A 16,108-nucleotide genomic window follows, 5' to 3' on the forward strand; every position below is an offset into this window, starting at 1 on the left:
TAACATACGAAAATATATTAACATTCAATGACTTATTTCTATATTTTATATCACTGTGCTCTCCTTTCGCCAAATTGGGTCCACTTGAGCACAGTGTATTAACATACGAAATGATATTAAAATTCAGTGACTTTTTTCTATTTTATATCACTGTGATCCACTGGCTCCAAATTGGGTCCACTTGAGCACAGTGTATTAACATACGAAAAGATATTAAAATTCAGTGACTTTTTTTCTATTTTATATCACTGTGCTCCCCTTTCGCCAAATTGGGTCCACTTGAGCACAGTGTATTAACATACGAAATGATATTAAAATTCAGTGACTTATTTCTATTTTATATCACTGCGCTCCACTAGTGCTAAATTTGGTCCACTGGAGCAGCTACCGTAGTACTATTTCTATTTCGTAGGTAAATAAAGGCATATATGGCGCTCCGTAGAAGTAGAGAATGCTCGATCGTCGAAATGACTCTCTGAATATACCTCATAATAATATTCTTTGGTAGTAGCAAAGAATATATATCACAAGAATGAGTATTCCGCGATTTTTGCATGAGCAATTTGTAACAGAGAGCTCCAGTGAGTGATGCCCGCCCTCGTAAGGGCGGATGTATACATACTAAATAAGACTTGATTATACATGTCACATTAAATAGAATTATGATAATAGGTTTTGCAATTGTAAACTATTTTATAATACATACATATTTATTAACAAACTAGTGTACATTCACTTTTACAGACAATTATTTACTAACATGCTAAGTTAGTTCACAAAAAAAGGCCTAACACAGCAACACCAAAATCAACGAATCATTACTCAGCACGGCCTATTCTTTACCATTGCCGTGTACTACTCTACGCCCGGTAAATTAAGTATTGTTTTTATGATATAAATTAGTATAAAATACATGTTATTAATAGGACAAAATGTTAAATGTTATTAACATTTATTTGTTTTACCAGAAACAAGTTAAATATAGGAATATTATTAAACTATCCTTCGTGAAATCGCGTAAACAGCAACACGCCCGCCGGTCACGCTATCGTAGCGCCCGGTTGATAAAGCAAACTTTTTACACGGCAGTTTTTACTAAATAAATTGCATAAAACGAACAATTAAATATCCAAATAGTATTTAACATGATGTTGGCATGTAGTTGATAACATTTTTTATCATGAAAATACTACCGGTGGTCCAGCCTTTGATTAGTGAAACAGTCACAAAAAGTTGTATACATCCCAGATACATCCACACTTATGGCGGCGCCCTACCACATGGACAATATTACTGTTACAGGGAAAATCGCGGATTACTCATTCTTGTGATATATATTCTTTGGTAGTAGTTACGACGACGTTACGTGTGGAGCCTAAACACTAAGCCATGCCGGAATATTAATTATTTCATTCCATGTGCCTATTAATTATTGTTATTATTTGCAAAGTAGAGAGTGGACCTCGGAGGCTGAAAATATGAAGAAAAAGGGGCGGTACTTACTTTTATAAATTATATAAACATTTGTTACTATCTACTCTCTAGCCTACTAGGCTAGAGAGTAGTTAGTAGTAGCCTACTAGCTAGGCCTCACTCAGGAGGCCCTCTAACTAGCTAGCTAGGCCGGGTAGGCCTGTAGGCGTGGCTACCTAGGCCTAGTAGGCTATACTAGCGTAGGCCTAGGCCTAGTACGACGGTGTCTGATCATTTCGGCCGCCAGTTATGAAATTGCCAAATTCATGAAACGCCAAAAAGCTATGTATGTATGACACGCCATGTGTGGTAAAATGTTAATATTTTACTAATTATACTGCAAACGTTGCACTCTAACGTTATATATAATGTAAGATTGTTTATTAAACCTAATATTAGGGATAACGATGCAAAATTAAAAGTTGTTATTTTTCAACCAATTTAAACATATGTTAGTATTTTGTTTCAATATTCCAATAAAGAAAGAATTACGAAAATCTGACTTGTAGTTTTCGAAATATAGGGTCTAAAACATCGCCGAAAATGATTGTTTTTGGCCACGAACGTTGTAAACAAATTGCGCCCTCAGTCGACAATTGTATGAACCACATCGTTTTTCGCTAAAATAATTACATATAACGTTTTATAGTAATTTATTTTATATATCAACATTGGAAATATCAATAAAATATGTTATTAAATGTTTACAACATAATATTAAGTTGTTTATTTAACGGAATTCGTACAAATTCATTGCTCTAAATTTGTGTAGTAACGATCAGTACAGACAGACCATGTGACTTCGCGGTACACGCGAGAGAAAACATTCCGCTGTGAGTGATTCGCGTCAACCAATCAAATAGCCAGGATCCAAAATGATGCAACCGTGAGCTCTGCCGATTGCGGGAAATCTCAGCTTTGATTGGCTTACGATGACATCATATCACAAAATTTAATTTTTGTAGTTGAGCCTCACGTAATTTTCACAATTTTATTTAAAAAGTGAAATAATGGACCTTTATGGTATGTGTGATTTTTCTCTAAAAGATTTGAATAATAAAGGCTTCATATCGAGAAAAAAACGTTTTTTGGCACTTATAATAAATATTTCTCAGAGAAAAAAGCACATGGCATGTAGAACTATATTATCTTGGCATAGGAAGACAAACAAATCCCAGGTCATGAGAGGCTCAACTACAAAAACAAGGTTGAATAGGGTCACTGGTTTTTGAGTAAACAATCTACCGCGTACGCGCTAGACAGTACGATATTTTAACCACATTTTTTACATGTTTGGTTGAATGTAATGACGATAAACAATATAGACTGCAGCCATATAGATGGCTGCAGTCGCGTGCTCATTAGTGTTTACCGACCAACCTACCAACTGACCAAAATTACTGAACATGTTTAAAAATGTTGAAATGTTTAAAAACATTTATATTTTTTTAATTTACACGTGCGTAGCCTGTCACTTTTGACGTGCTCGTATAACATAATTTCGAGTTGAAAGTAAGTCAAGAAAACAGAGATCGGGCAAAAAGAGTGCGCAAAAATCTGCGCACTCATGGCAATTTTGTAAACGCTTAAAATTGCCTGAAACGTACTCTTATTTCATCGAAAATAAATTTTGAAAATGTTAAGCGCGCATACGCATGCGTTACATGCGCTACACACGTAATTGTATTGCCATATGATGATTTATGCCCTGAAATGTATGAGTACCAAATTTTATTTACCGTACTGACGCGGGTATAAGCCCACCCCCCTCGAACATGAAATCACGTCAAGTTTGGGGGGTGGGCTTATACCCGAGGATCCAAAAATGCAGATCGTCAAAAACAGCACATGTACACTGTGTATTCCACCATGCGAGCGAGCGCCCTCACGTGTACGACGTTGCCTCTAAATACACGAGGTGTAGAGTGTCGGAAAATTAGTTCGTGTAATTTATCGTAGAATATCTTATTTTAAACATCAATTTAACAAGAATTTATCAAGCAGAAAAGCAAGTATACAATTTTCGTTAAATAGAAATGTACCAAAGAAATTTAATAAGCTTGTTTATGGCAGCCGATACCAAATAGTGGTTTTCCGTTTTGGCGACTTGTAGCGTCGTGTGTGAAGCGATCTTCGACCGCGATGGAGTGTAAACAAAACAGGACCGCTAGGCCTCATATGGCCTAGCGTATATTAGCCTAGCTTGGTTATGATCAAAGGTAGGTATATTCGGTGTATGGACGTCGCCAAATGCAAAATAATGTATTACGACACACACTGTAGATCTTCGAATTAATGGGTGGGCTTATACCCGAGTGCCTCATTTTTCATGAAAATTAGTCAAAAGTCGGGGGTGGGCTTATACCCGAGTATGGGCTTATACCCGCGTCAGTACGGTAATTGTGATTCATGGTTGTGAAGATATGATTACAAACGTGATTTTGTTAAATCGTGCGTACACCGCGTAATTTTTTATTGCGCACCGTGAAAACGTAACCACATCGATTCCTGGCCATAAGGGAATATACTGTGAAAAATTGACTTAGCTAAATTAAACTGATATCAAGATAAGGTCAGAAAGCGATAAAACGCATAGTGATACCAGACCGACCGACCGACATTTTTCTCTTTCTTTTCTCTAATCTTCTCTACACTTTGTTTTCCAATTTCTCTAATGTTCCTACTTATTTAACACGTCTCCTCCCTGCTTCTCCGCTTTTCAGCTCCAATCTCTCCCTCCTTTTTAACGCAGCTCGAGGTAACCCTCCATTGCCTTCCTTCTCCAATCCCTCTCTGAACTTTTTCTCACGTCCGTTCTCTGCTACTCTTCCTGCCTAACTCTGCCTCCATCTGCCGCCCTCTATCTATTTCTTCAACCCCAAAATCATTACAATAGGTAAATAAATAAATACTCAAAAGAATTATGTTTACAGTTCAATTATTTTCAGAATAATACTACATAAAAATGTGTTTACCAATGGACAAATAATCGCGTCAGTTGAGTTGAAATCGTGGCAATAACAATGGAGTCCACTCTCGGTAACCCTACTAATATTTTTTTTATTTTACAGTGTGTCAAGAAGTATATGTCCTTTTTGAAAATAAAGTGGTTTTGGGTTTTTCGTTTTATTTTGCAAATGGTATTATTAAATTTCGGAAATTAATTTAGATATTTATTAATTATTTACCAGTAATAGTATTAATACTAGTACAGTATTATTCTTTCTGTGCCGCGCCTATCAATCTAATCTTTTTGCAATTTATGCGATATACGATTCATACGTATGTACCATCACTGTCAAACAGATACCGGTAACTTTTTTTACGTTTGGGATAAATACATGTAAACTCAACTTCTTAAAAGATGAAACAAATAACAATTGAAAAAAAGGGAAATATTGTGAGCCTCGTTTGGGGTATGTATAAATAATATTAATATGCAGTTCTAAATAAGAAAAGTATAATACGCATACGATATAGAATATAGTGGACAAATCAAAACATTAAAACTAGTGTCTCTTATAAATACTTGGTATTTATCAGCTACTTGTTGTGAATGATTACGGTAAGAAGACACTAGCCTAAATTAAGCCTTATACATTCCAACTGTTATACACCTTTGCCGGCAGGATTGTCCGCTTTTCGATACATTAAAAACAATCTCATTTGCCCACTGATAAAAAGTATAGCTTTTGTTTTATATAGAAAAAAACGTCACCATTTACATAAAAGGGGAAATCCCGGGTTTTTTGGTTTTAGCGGCAGCGCGTGCATGGCATGCGTGCAGCTCAATACGGCCGTTTCCGCAGCCAAAACAAAATATCGGTTAATTTTCAAAGGTTAAAAATTATCGCATTTATCCGATAATTATCTGATTTGAATGAGAAAAAATAGGAATCTCCGCATAATTGATCGAACCCTCTTCCTTGGATGTTTGGTCAAACAAATAAACAATGCATCGCGTGTCATCTCATGTTTATTGAAATTTAATATGCAAAAGGAATACCACATTATATAAAAAAGATACGTCTACTTGTTTAGCGCATAGTAACTGTTTAGCGTTGGATTTTTAGCCCGCCTTTGTTTTTTTAAACAAATATTTTATGATGAAATGCGTCCGACAATGACAAAGAAAAATGCCCTCAGATATGTACGGTTATCATTAGCGGCGGTTTTAAAGATCATTTGTGTCTACTAAGTAAGGTATTAAAACCAAGGCACATAGGGCAATTATAAGTGAAACTTCCCTTATCGCAAAGCTATCATTTGTTTTAATAAGAAGGTGGTGATGCTGATGAAGTTTTTTTATGTGCCAGTCAAAAACACTTTTATTCGTATGTTTTACATTTATTATATTCATAAAGAAACACATTTTCACAAAGCACACTCATCTTCGGGACCTGTAAAATTAAAAAAATTAAATTTAAGCAATATTCCTTTTGCCCAAAATATTCAGACGGTAAAATAATATAACAATTCAGGCATCAATAGTTCAGTTGCCATGTTTGTATGTATGTATGTACACCCTGTATTTTTGTTACTTTTATGTGTATTTTAAGGGTGATGTGGATAGAGGTGCTTGTCACCTGTTCATCCCTTCCTTTTTGTTATGTGTTTATGTATTCAGTGATCAAGTTTAATAATTAAATAACTTTAAATCTATACATTACAAATGGCAAAAAGAAATTTATTTAGTCCATTGCACAACTGATCTCTGGTTTAAATGACCATAGTTCTCTGTAGCGTTCGATAGACTTGGTAAAGTTATTTTTTTCATATTTTTCTAGGGATTAAAATGACCTGCGACCAGGCAAATTCGAATAGCCATATCGATAGTCAAATTTGTCATTGTTCTTGTAACATTAGATTTATTATCCATAGAACTGTTTAATCCGACATTAGATCGAACCTGATCTTAATTTTCACGTTTATGGGTCTTAAACAACCGACGACTATTGGAAATAACCTTTTTGGATTTTATTAATTACATGTATGTTTTGTTCAATATTTGGTAAAGTTTTTCTCTTTAAAATTTGTTTGCTTAATTATTATTATTATTAGTACTACAGGTAACTCCGCCGTAATTCACGAAATATTTGACAACATGTTACGATGTATACTATATCACCATTCTTTTTACTCTACTTTACTTGTGTTTTTCAATCTATACTCTATTCTCAATGATTAATGAAAACTTATTTTAATTATTGCATGTTTTAAAACTTTTATTTTTTTATATTCCGTATACTTGCGTACAGTAATATATTGCATGTTGATGACGGACTTTTCATGACATTTATTTTTAATGAATACTAATAGAAGTAGTAATATATTATCATCATTAGGTTAATGCATTATCATGCTTAGTAGCTCCTTGTAAACTGTCCTGTTTTTTTTTTCTGTATTATTAGGCTATCGCTCTCTGTAGAGCCTTTCTGCTCATTTTTTGCTAGTTATATTTTGATTTTGGAATGATATTTCATTCCCTTTTACTTGATATTATTTGATTTTATTTTTTAAATTTAATTAGCACTGCATACCGTTTTAATAATGTTCACATTTAATACTTAATTACTTAATTTCCTTTACAGTATATTACAATTATGTTTTATTTTTTTATACAAAGTGGGACACTTCTTTGGTAGAGAGGGAATAATGTAACACTCTGACCATCATATATAATATGGATGTACTGGTAAGAGGAGGAAGGAGGATAAAACGTTTATAATAGAGAGAATAATATGTTTATAATAGAGAGAATCAGGGGTTTCATTAGTAGCCGGCAACCGGCGCATTCGACCGTCTAATTTGACATTTTCGCCGGCTACTTTCTGTCTACCTAGGCCTACACGGCCTAGCCTAGGCTAGCTCCCGGCGCGAGTACTTTTATTAATCAAGAACAATACGTACGTGTTTGTTGTATTTATTACGTTCTCGCGACGACACAATGATGATGGATTAAAATAGGATTGTAATTAAATATTTTTAATCAATTATTTTACCATGTAATCTGTACACGAAAGGGACCTAAAACTCCCTGACCTATCTATGGAATTTTCCTTTGAAACTTTTGCACTGTGTGTGTGTAGCATGCGTTTCCGAGGCATTGTTAGAATCCTTCAACCGTGACGACCTACCCGTCAACGGCGAATACACCAATGCGATTCGCTTAAAATGACATCATATGATGTACTGATATTAATTTTCTGTGGTTGAGCCTCTCAGAATTTCACGAAAATTCTTTTAAACATGTAAAAATTAGATATTTTTTATGATATATACGATTTATCTATAAACAACTCGAATTATAAACTACCTAATATTTCGAGAAAATAAAACATTTTTAGCACTTAGAATTTTTTTTTATAGATTTAAATGAACATAACATGTAGAACTATAATATTATCTTGGCGTAGGAAAACAAATTTTAATTTGTGAGAGGCTCAACCACGCTGAAGGTATAGTGGGGGAAGTCCCCTCCTGGACCGCATGTAGCCGTTTTGCGTTGAAAATTGTTGTACGGGCTTGTGTGGTTCGTGTCGTTAACTGTATCATATAGTTAATATGATGCATTGGAAATCAAACTTTTATGATCTTTTAGATTAATAATTAGACACCAAAGTCATTTTCTCATAGTATATTTATTCTCAGAGTAATTGATAATCAAAAATTGTTTACTAGGCCTAGTGAAGAAAAATAGCACGTCAAAGAAATCGCGCGCATAGTAACGTATCGTAGTTGAATCGTGGAAAGCAAAATACTGCTCTGGGACGCGTGCCTCTCCGACTCCCTAATAATAGACCTAGCCTAGGCCCTATATTATTATTATTAATAATATATAATATTATTATTGAACTTCCTAACGTCATAAAATAAGGAATCACGCATTTTAAATTAATAAAGTACATAACAAATGGGAGTAAAATAATTGCTAAATACGTCGAGCCAAAAAAGTTTCGTGCCTTTATATGTTGTTATTGTTATGCTATTTTTTTGTAATTAGTATTTTTTTGAAAACACAAATATGCAGGTTTTTTTTCTCAAATATTTAATATACATAAATGCAATAAAAATAAATATATTTATTTCAAATTAAGCATATATTTATGTGTCTGTAAACTAGTTTATTACCTATATAGCTCTAGAAAGCCAGAGCTTCCAGGGGCCCCTGGACGGGTATTGCTAAACACCGCAAACCCCGCAAACCTCCAAAAAAATATAGCAAACCCCACCGAACCAACATAAAAGTGATTGAATCATGTAGTGTACAACCCACTGGGTATATCCATGTAAAAAAAAATATTAAATTTCTACTGTTAACAACTTATTTTTGGGGTAAAACATCATTTTTTGGTCAAAAATGATTGCTAAACCCCGCAAACCTCCAAAAAACCATAGCAAACCCCACCCAACCAACATAAAAGTGATTGAATAATGTAGTGTATGATCCACTGGGTATATAAAATATTAAATTTCTACTGTTAACTACTTTTTTGGGGATAAAACATCATTTTTTGGTTAAAAAATAGCAATAATTTTTGACCAAAAAATGATGTTTTACCCCAAAAATAAGTAGTTAACAGTAGAAATTAAATTTTTTTTTTTACATGGATATACCCAGTGGGTTGTACACTACATGATTCAATCACTTTTATGTTGGTTCGGTGGGGTTTGCTATATTTTTTTGGAGGTTTGCGGGGTTTAGCAATCATTTTTTACCAAAAAATGATGTTTTAACCCAAAAATAAGTTGTTAACAGTAGAAATTTAATATTTTTTTACATGGATATACCCAGTGGGTTGTACACTACATGATTCAATCACTTTTATGTTGGTTCGGTGGGGTTTGCTATGTTTTTTTGGAGGTTTGCGGGGGTTTGCGGTGTTTAGCAATACCCCCCTGGACCCCGACCGGGGCCCCTTGGCAGCCCCCAGGCCCCCAGCCAATGGTTGTTCGCTTCGCTCACAAAGTTATCTATTTATGACTTCAAAATTCTCCTGTTACTTTTTTTTTCTCCTCCTACTTAAAACCTTAATGCAACCCCTGGAGAATAAAACTTTTATAATAGAGAGAAGAAACTTATGTGATATAGCCAGAACAGACTGTATTACATTGAATATTGAAATAAAACTGTGTCTGGGCAAAACCATTTACAGTATACTGTTTGTAAGTTCTGTGACTGTGTGACATCCTGCTGCTAGGACTATAGTAACGGATACACTAAAACACAACCGTTGTACAAGTGTACCACACACGATCAGACTATATTGAACATTCCTACTTTGCTACAGCAATAAAAATTGCAGAACTAAAAAATGTTTAGAAAAAAAAACATTACCTTCTTTTTATCATTATGCATAGAATAAATAGGATGTAATCAAAGTATTGCCACTATGTTATTTTTTAGCCCTGAACACAACTACTATATAGAGCTGTTGAAATTTTGTGATGAGAATCTTATTGACGTTGCTGATTTTGGACTCTAAAGGCCCGTGTACACTAGAACGATAACGATAAATAGATAAACATTCATTTTTAAAGACTTCTGGTCGAACATTTAAAAATAACAATAGCAGTTCTACTGACAATATCAACAACACTCACGGTAATCAGGAAGTGTGCATTATCAGGAGTTATTGAATTGTGTCAATAATGATTCAGATAAAAACTAGAAAGCCACTCCGAGAGTGCATACCTCCGCCTACTGTAAAATTCTCCTAAATAAGATTTCTCCAGTAAAAAAAAAAATATATTATTTGTGTGTGTCTTATCTTAATGCGGTTTGTGATTTAGGCTAATTTCACTACAAGCATGTGAATGCGAGTGACTACAATAGAACAGCAATGCGAAAATCAAACGAGTGAATTTGAAAAGAAATTGGTTTTTAAACTACACTTATTTTTATAAAAAAACGTACACATTAAATAAAATTATGTTTAAAAGTTACAAATCACAAGTTATAACTCTTGCCTCTTGTACAAAAATAAAGTTTTTTAGACAAGTAGTTCTCGAGTAAATGCAATTTCAGTTTACTTGTTATTTTAAGACTGCTCGCCAGCTTTTGAACAATTCTGTCCTATCTTTTAACACTAGCAAGTCTGAAAAGTAAACTAAAAGTGGTCCAGAATTGGGACCATGGTCCCAAAATTTAATGGAATGGTCCTTGACCACATATCTATCTGTATATTCATTTTGGTAAAGATCGTGTACCGCATATTTTGGTGTATAAATCGCACTTTTGACACGCAAATTTGACCTCTAACACCGAACACAAATGCCTCACCACACAGATTGTACATAATCGTCACCTCGTTGGCGCGGCTAGGCCTGAGTAGGCTAGCTACAGTGTAATAACGCAACGGCATTTTACCGTGATGTTATACTAAATATGATGAAAAGATTTGTTCATTATAGAGCTGTTTTAGGCGCTCCGATAAAATTTCATTTGTAAACGTTTACGATTGGAATGTATTTATTTATAGTTATACGCACGATCGATCGCCCACCGCCGTACCCCTAGCGCAAGCCCTTCTTGGCGGCCACATGGTGTACGGTATTCGACTAGGATATTCTCCAGATTATAGCATGGACCTAGAGTATACACTTCTCGGATACATAGATACTAATCGAATACGATTGTCCGTGAAAACGTGCGCCCTCTCGAAATGATCGAGCGAGGCTAGCCCACACACGTGCGTGTTACACACACGGTCATGAACTCGATGTTGTGGGTGCGAAACTCATGAATAACAAGTTAGAAAAAACTTGTTGAGGCTGGGCGCGGCCGAGCCTAGGTATGAAAAAACCTAAATAAAGGACGCCGTTGTAGATATAACAAAATATATTATTACAATATATTGATTACAATTTAATAAAAAATTGTTTTGATGAAATATAAGGTGCGTCTTATACATCGACGATATAAAAAATACCGATATTTTACTCTCAGTTAGGGAGCGTGCCCAAATGTTTTTACTCCGTTAATAGACTTTTAAATGCGTTAATAATATGCAAAACGTTAATGAGTTGGACGGTCTGTACTCAGCAGAGCGTATCATGGTTAATACTGTACAATGAAATTGAATTTACTATCTAACGCGTACAACGGAAGAACAACGTCCGTTGTTTTCGTCCGTTAAACGCCGACCTAACAGATCGTTTTTATATTCGTTAAACGCTCATTTAACGGACCCTTGTACTGACAATATCACACCATACATTACAGAGTTCAATACAATAATATCTAATAATAATATGAAGATCGACGGCAATTGCTGTAGAAAGGGCCTTGAAACTGCAGATGATGTTGTGGTAAACCGTCATTTCGACGGCAAAAAAAATGCTGTTAAAACAACCTTACCCAACATTAAATTATAAGCATCTACAATTCCATAATTTTTGTTGAACATTTTCAACTTATAGAACATTCCTATAATATACTAATTTTTTTTTTTAGCATGCTTGACGTTAATTCCTTTTTTATTTTTTACCCTGTACACTTGACCGAAAAAAAAAAAATGGCGAAATTGTAAACACGGATAAAACCCCGACTGTCGTATCGATAGTATCAGCATGTATAGCCTTTATGGACGATGGTATGGACCAAACAATATAGAAACCGGTCGCCTTCTATCTAGAGCTAAAACATTTACTGACTGTAGCTGCCACGCGAGTAGTAGAAGTGTGTCCAAAAACAGAGGAGGAAACTTTGGGCGATATGACGTCACATTATTAGCAAGCACATGGTTTTTTATCACCGCGAAGCGATGTACAACACGCACCACGGTGTTTTTGGCAGCCTCCGTGATGCTGCTGCAAGGGTGTCATGTTTATTACAAAATACAAAAAAAAACTGTGTACATTAACAATTATTGTATCTATTTAGGCCTAAATGGTGTAATAGGCAAAACACTTATACAGTATATATATAAAATAAATATATAAAAACAATGTGCAATTGCCTTCTTGCAGTAGGGAGGCGTCGCAAAAAAGGGAATTCCCCTATTTGCTCTCAACCAAGCGCGAATTTACTATTCAGTGCGTTGTTCTGTTAAACGCCGAGTTAACGGACGATAGATGACAGTATATAGAGTATGCATCATTCGAATACCCATCATTCTCGGAGTTTACTGAGTTTTTGTGTCCGTTAAACGCCGAGCTAATGGACGATAGTATTAAAATGACAGCATAATATAGAGTATAGCATCATTCCACAGGTTATATTACTGAGTTTTTGTGTCCGTTAAACGCCGAGCTAACGGACGATAGTAATAAATGACAGATAGAGTATAGCATCATTCCACAATTTACTGAGTTTTTGTGTCCGTTAAACGCCGAGTTTACGGACGATAGTATTGAATGACAGCTGCATATAGAGTATACCATCATTCCACAGTATACTGGGTTTTTGAGTCCGTTAAACGCCGAGCTAACGGACGATAGTATTGAATGACAGTATTATATAGCATCATATTCCACAGTTTTACTGAGTTTTTGAGTCCGTTAAATGCCGAGTTTACGGACGATAGTATTAAATGACAGTAGGCCTATTATATAGAGTGTACAGTAGTATCATTCTACAGTTTACTGAGTTTTTGTGTCCGTTAAACGCCGACAGCATATAGAGTATAGCATCATTCCACAGTATACTCATGGAGCTATACAATTTTATAGCTCCATGGTATACTGTATTGAGTTTTTGTGTCCGTTAAACGCCGAGCTAACGGCGGACGATAGTATTGAATTACAATAGAGTAGCATCATTCCACAATTTACTGAGTTTTTGTGTCCGTTAAACGCCGAGCTAACGGACGATAGTATTGAATGACAGCATATAGAGTATAGCATCATTCCACAGGTTACTGAGTTTTTGTGTCCGTTAAACGCCGATCTAACGGACGATAGTATTGAATTACAGTAGAGTAGCATCATTCCACAATCTACTGAGTTTTTGTGTCCGTTAAACGCCGATCTAACGGACGATAGTATTAAATGACAGCATACAGAGTATAGCATTATTCCACAGGTTACTGAGTGTTTGTGTCCGTTAAACGCCTGATCTAACAGACGATAGTATTGAATGACAGTAGGCCTATATAGAGTAGCATTATTCCACAGTACTGAGGTTTTATGTCATATACAAATAACAATAAATCTGGGGAAAAGGCAGAATCCCAGAAAGATACAGGATCTTTGGTTGCTTATGCAGATTGCAATCAGCACATTTTTTTCCATGAGAAGAATTCCTGGTGTTAAATAAAGTTTTCGAAATCCATGTTCTTCACAGTCTGAACTGATACAGTAAATTATTAAAAAAAATATTGTCTAAAGTGCAAATCTATATTTGATTGTTTAATTAATGAAATGTTATGGATAAGAGTTGAAACCGTCACAAAATGGCTCAGTCAAAGCAAAATTATTTAACAATTTTAACGAGAGGAGGAGCTTATCTTTCTAGGCTTTCTTTGTTATTAATTGTTTATAGTATGTAATCTAAACAATAGCTACGCGATTGTCTGCCGGTGTACGTTAATGGCGGTGTACTTTTAACGAATCGTTCATCGCGTCAATATCATGTTACATCCAGGGATCAAAAATGCGTATTTTTTTTCAGGTGAAAGTCGGCTATTAGAAATTTAGACACGTGTCGCCCGACGTACCAGGCTAAAAAATACCATGAATTGCATCGTAAATAGTATGCTTAGACCTATATATTTTTATTTTACCGTGTAGGCCTAGGCCTATATATATTTTTATTTTACGGTAGGCCTAGGATACAGTATTATACATGATTATTTTAATAAATATAATTATATACGTTGTTACAACGCGTTGTAACAACAATGACCGGACTGCTAATAACCCGTTATTTTGAGTCATCATATGATTTCACGCAACATACCATAACAAGGACTGTTAATAACGCGTTCGTTCGAATCATCGTTACGCAACACTGAACAGCATTTCCGGTCTCCCGTTAATTACGCGTTAAACAATGGAGTGATAACAACAGCATAGTAGCTAGTAAAGGGAGGGCTTGATATGCCTCACTGAACACGCCCAACCACATTTAAATTAGCTTGCATATAACGGTAAATCGTTAAACTAGTTGCGTTACAACAAGTTTAACGGAGTAAAAACATTTGGGCACGCTCCCTTAGGGGGTGCGTCTTATACACAGGTGCGACTTATACACCGAAATATACGGTAATTACTTTTTGAGTAATCCTGCTAACAAACAAACACATGCTACCGATTACATATTGGCGGAGGTAAATTAGCAGAGCTTTTGGTTAACACTAGACTTTCATCAGTGCAAGTGAGCATACTTGGATAAAAGAAATAAGACAAAGGAGGCATAGGCTGGTGAATAGAGGGTGGAGAGAGTAAGAGTAGAAAACAAAGAAGATAGCTTGGTAGATATACACAATTTTGGAATAGAACTTTAAAAAAACAGCTTAAATGGTGGTTAAAATTGTAACGTAAATTTAGGTGGTCAATGGAATAATTTTACCGATCTGGGAGTATGTTCTTAAAGTCCTAAAGGCCAAAAGGTTTTCAGTAGTAATTCCCAGTGATTTTCTTTGTCTTTGTGAGTTTTGTCGTTCCATTTGACATCATGGTCTATTGCAATAAGTCTGAAATTTGCAATCGAGTGACCATCTGAATTAAAATGTTTGGCTACAGGTTGATAAGCTTTAATGTTTTTATAGCTGATCTGTGTTATATCATTCTCATACAGAGAGTGCTTTATGTTTCTCCGACGTACTCAGGGGTGGATACAGGATTTTGTGAAAGGGGGAGAGGCGTAACTGTAGAGAGTCGACACCAACTCAACTGTGGCTGAGTTGAGGGGATGTTGAAAATATGACACATCTAGATGGTTGGAAATGGCACCCCTAAATCTGCTCCTGGAACTGTTTACCACAATATTACAGTATATGAGTTAAATAACGTTAAGTTAGACAATTAATTGATTGTCATTTCCTAAAAATGCGTCCAGTTTGATTGCTCTTAAATTTTTCTTTTTTGAGTCAACCAATGAACAAGTTTTGCAAGATTTGCCTCACGGTGACTGCTCAAATTTCGGCTGTTGTTTAGATCTAATTAATATGTCATGAAGGTCTACGAAATATATTTATTAATTAATTAATTTGAAATGATAAGATGAGGAAATCTGTAAGAATGAACAAAAATCGAGATTCGAAACCGGAACCTTCTGCTTGATATGCAGATGTCCTAACCATTAGCACTGGTATTGTTCAAACCCGATTGGATAGCGACTCTTAAACACTCTTGGCATTGTACGGCGGAACAGCACTAGTCCCTCAATTGTATGCACAGGCAAATTGATGCGCCCTCATCTATCAGTATTTTTATTCACAAAGTGGAATCTCCAAGAAGATATTTTATATACCGTATATATAAACACAACAGGCATAGAACAAATTCTAAACCGCCCGGTGATATACTGAAAATGAATTAATTAATTTGAAACGATAAGATGAGGAAAATCTGTAAGAATGAGAAAAAGCTGCCCCAACCAAGAAATATTACAAATTTCCTTGTTGAAAATTATATATATAAATTAATTAATTAAATTTCAGTATATCACCGGGTTGTTTATATATATATA

The 16,108-nt window shown here is 35.1% G+C and overlaps 1 protein-coding gene across 2 annotated transcripts in view; it reads left to right on the plus strand.

Moving 5' to 3' along the window:
• Positions 1-1,042: 1,042 nt before the first annotated feature.
• LOC140044980 (something about silencing protein 10-like) overlaps positions 1,043-16,108 on the plus strand; it is a 67,142-nt gene continuing 52,076 nt past the window's right edge. The window contains exon 1 of one of the 2 annotated variants that reach the window (XM_072089701.1): positions 1,043-1,495. In XM_072089701.1, the coding sequence (XP_071945802.1) occupies positions 1,479-1,495 (17 nt within the window). In that variant the 5' untranslated portion in view covers positions 1,043-1,478. The remainder of the gene's footprint in view (positions 1,496-16,108) is intronic. The other variant, XM_072089700.1, reaches the window with a different exon arrangement.

This window comes from Antedon mediterranea, chromosome 3, assembly GCF_964355755.1.
Source record: "Antedon mediterranea chromosome 3, ecAntMedi1.1, whole genome shotgun sequence".
Taxonomy (NCBI): Eukaryota; Metazoa; Echinodermata; class Crinoidea; order Comatulida; family Antedonidae; genus Antedon; species Antedon mediterranea.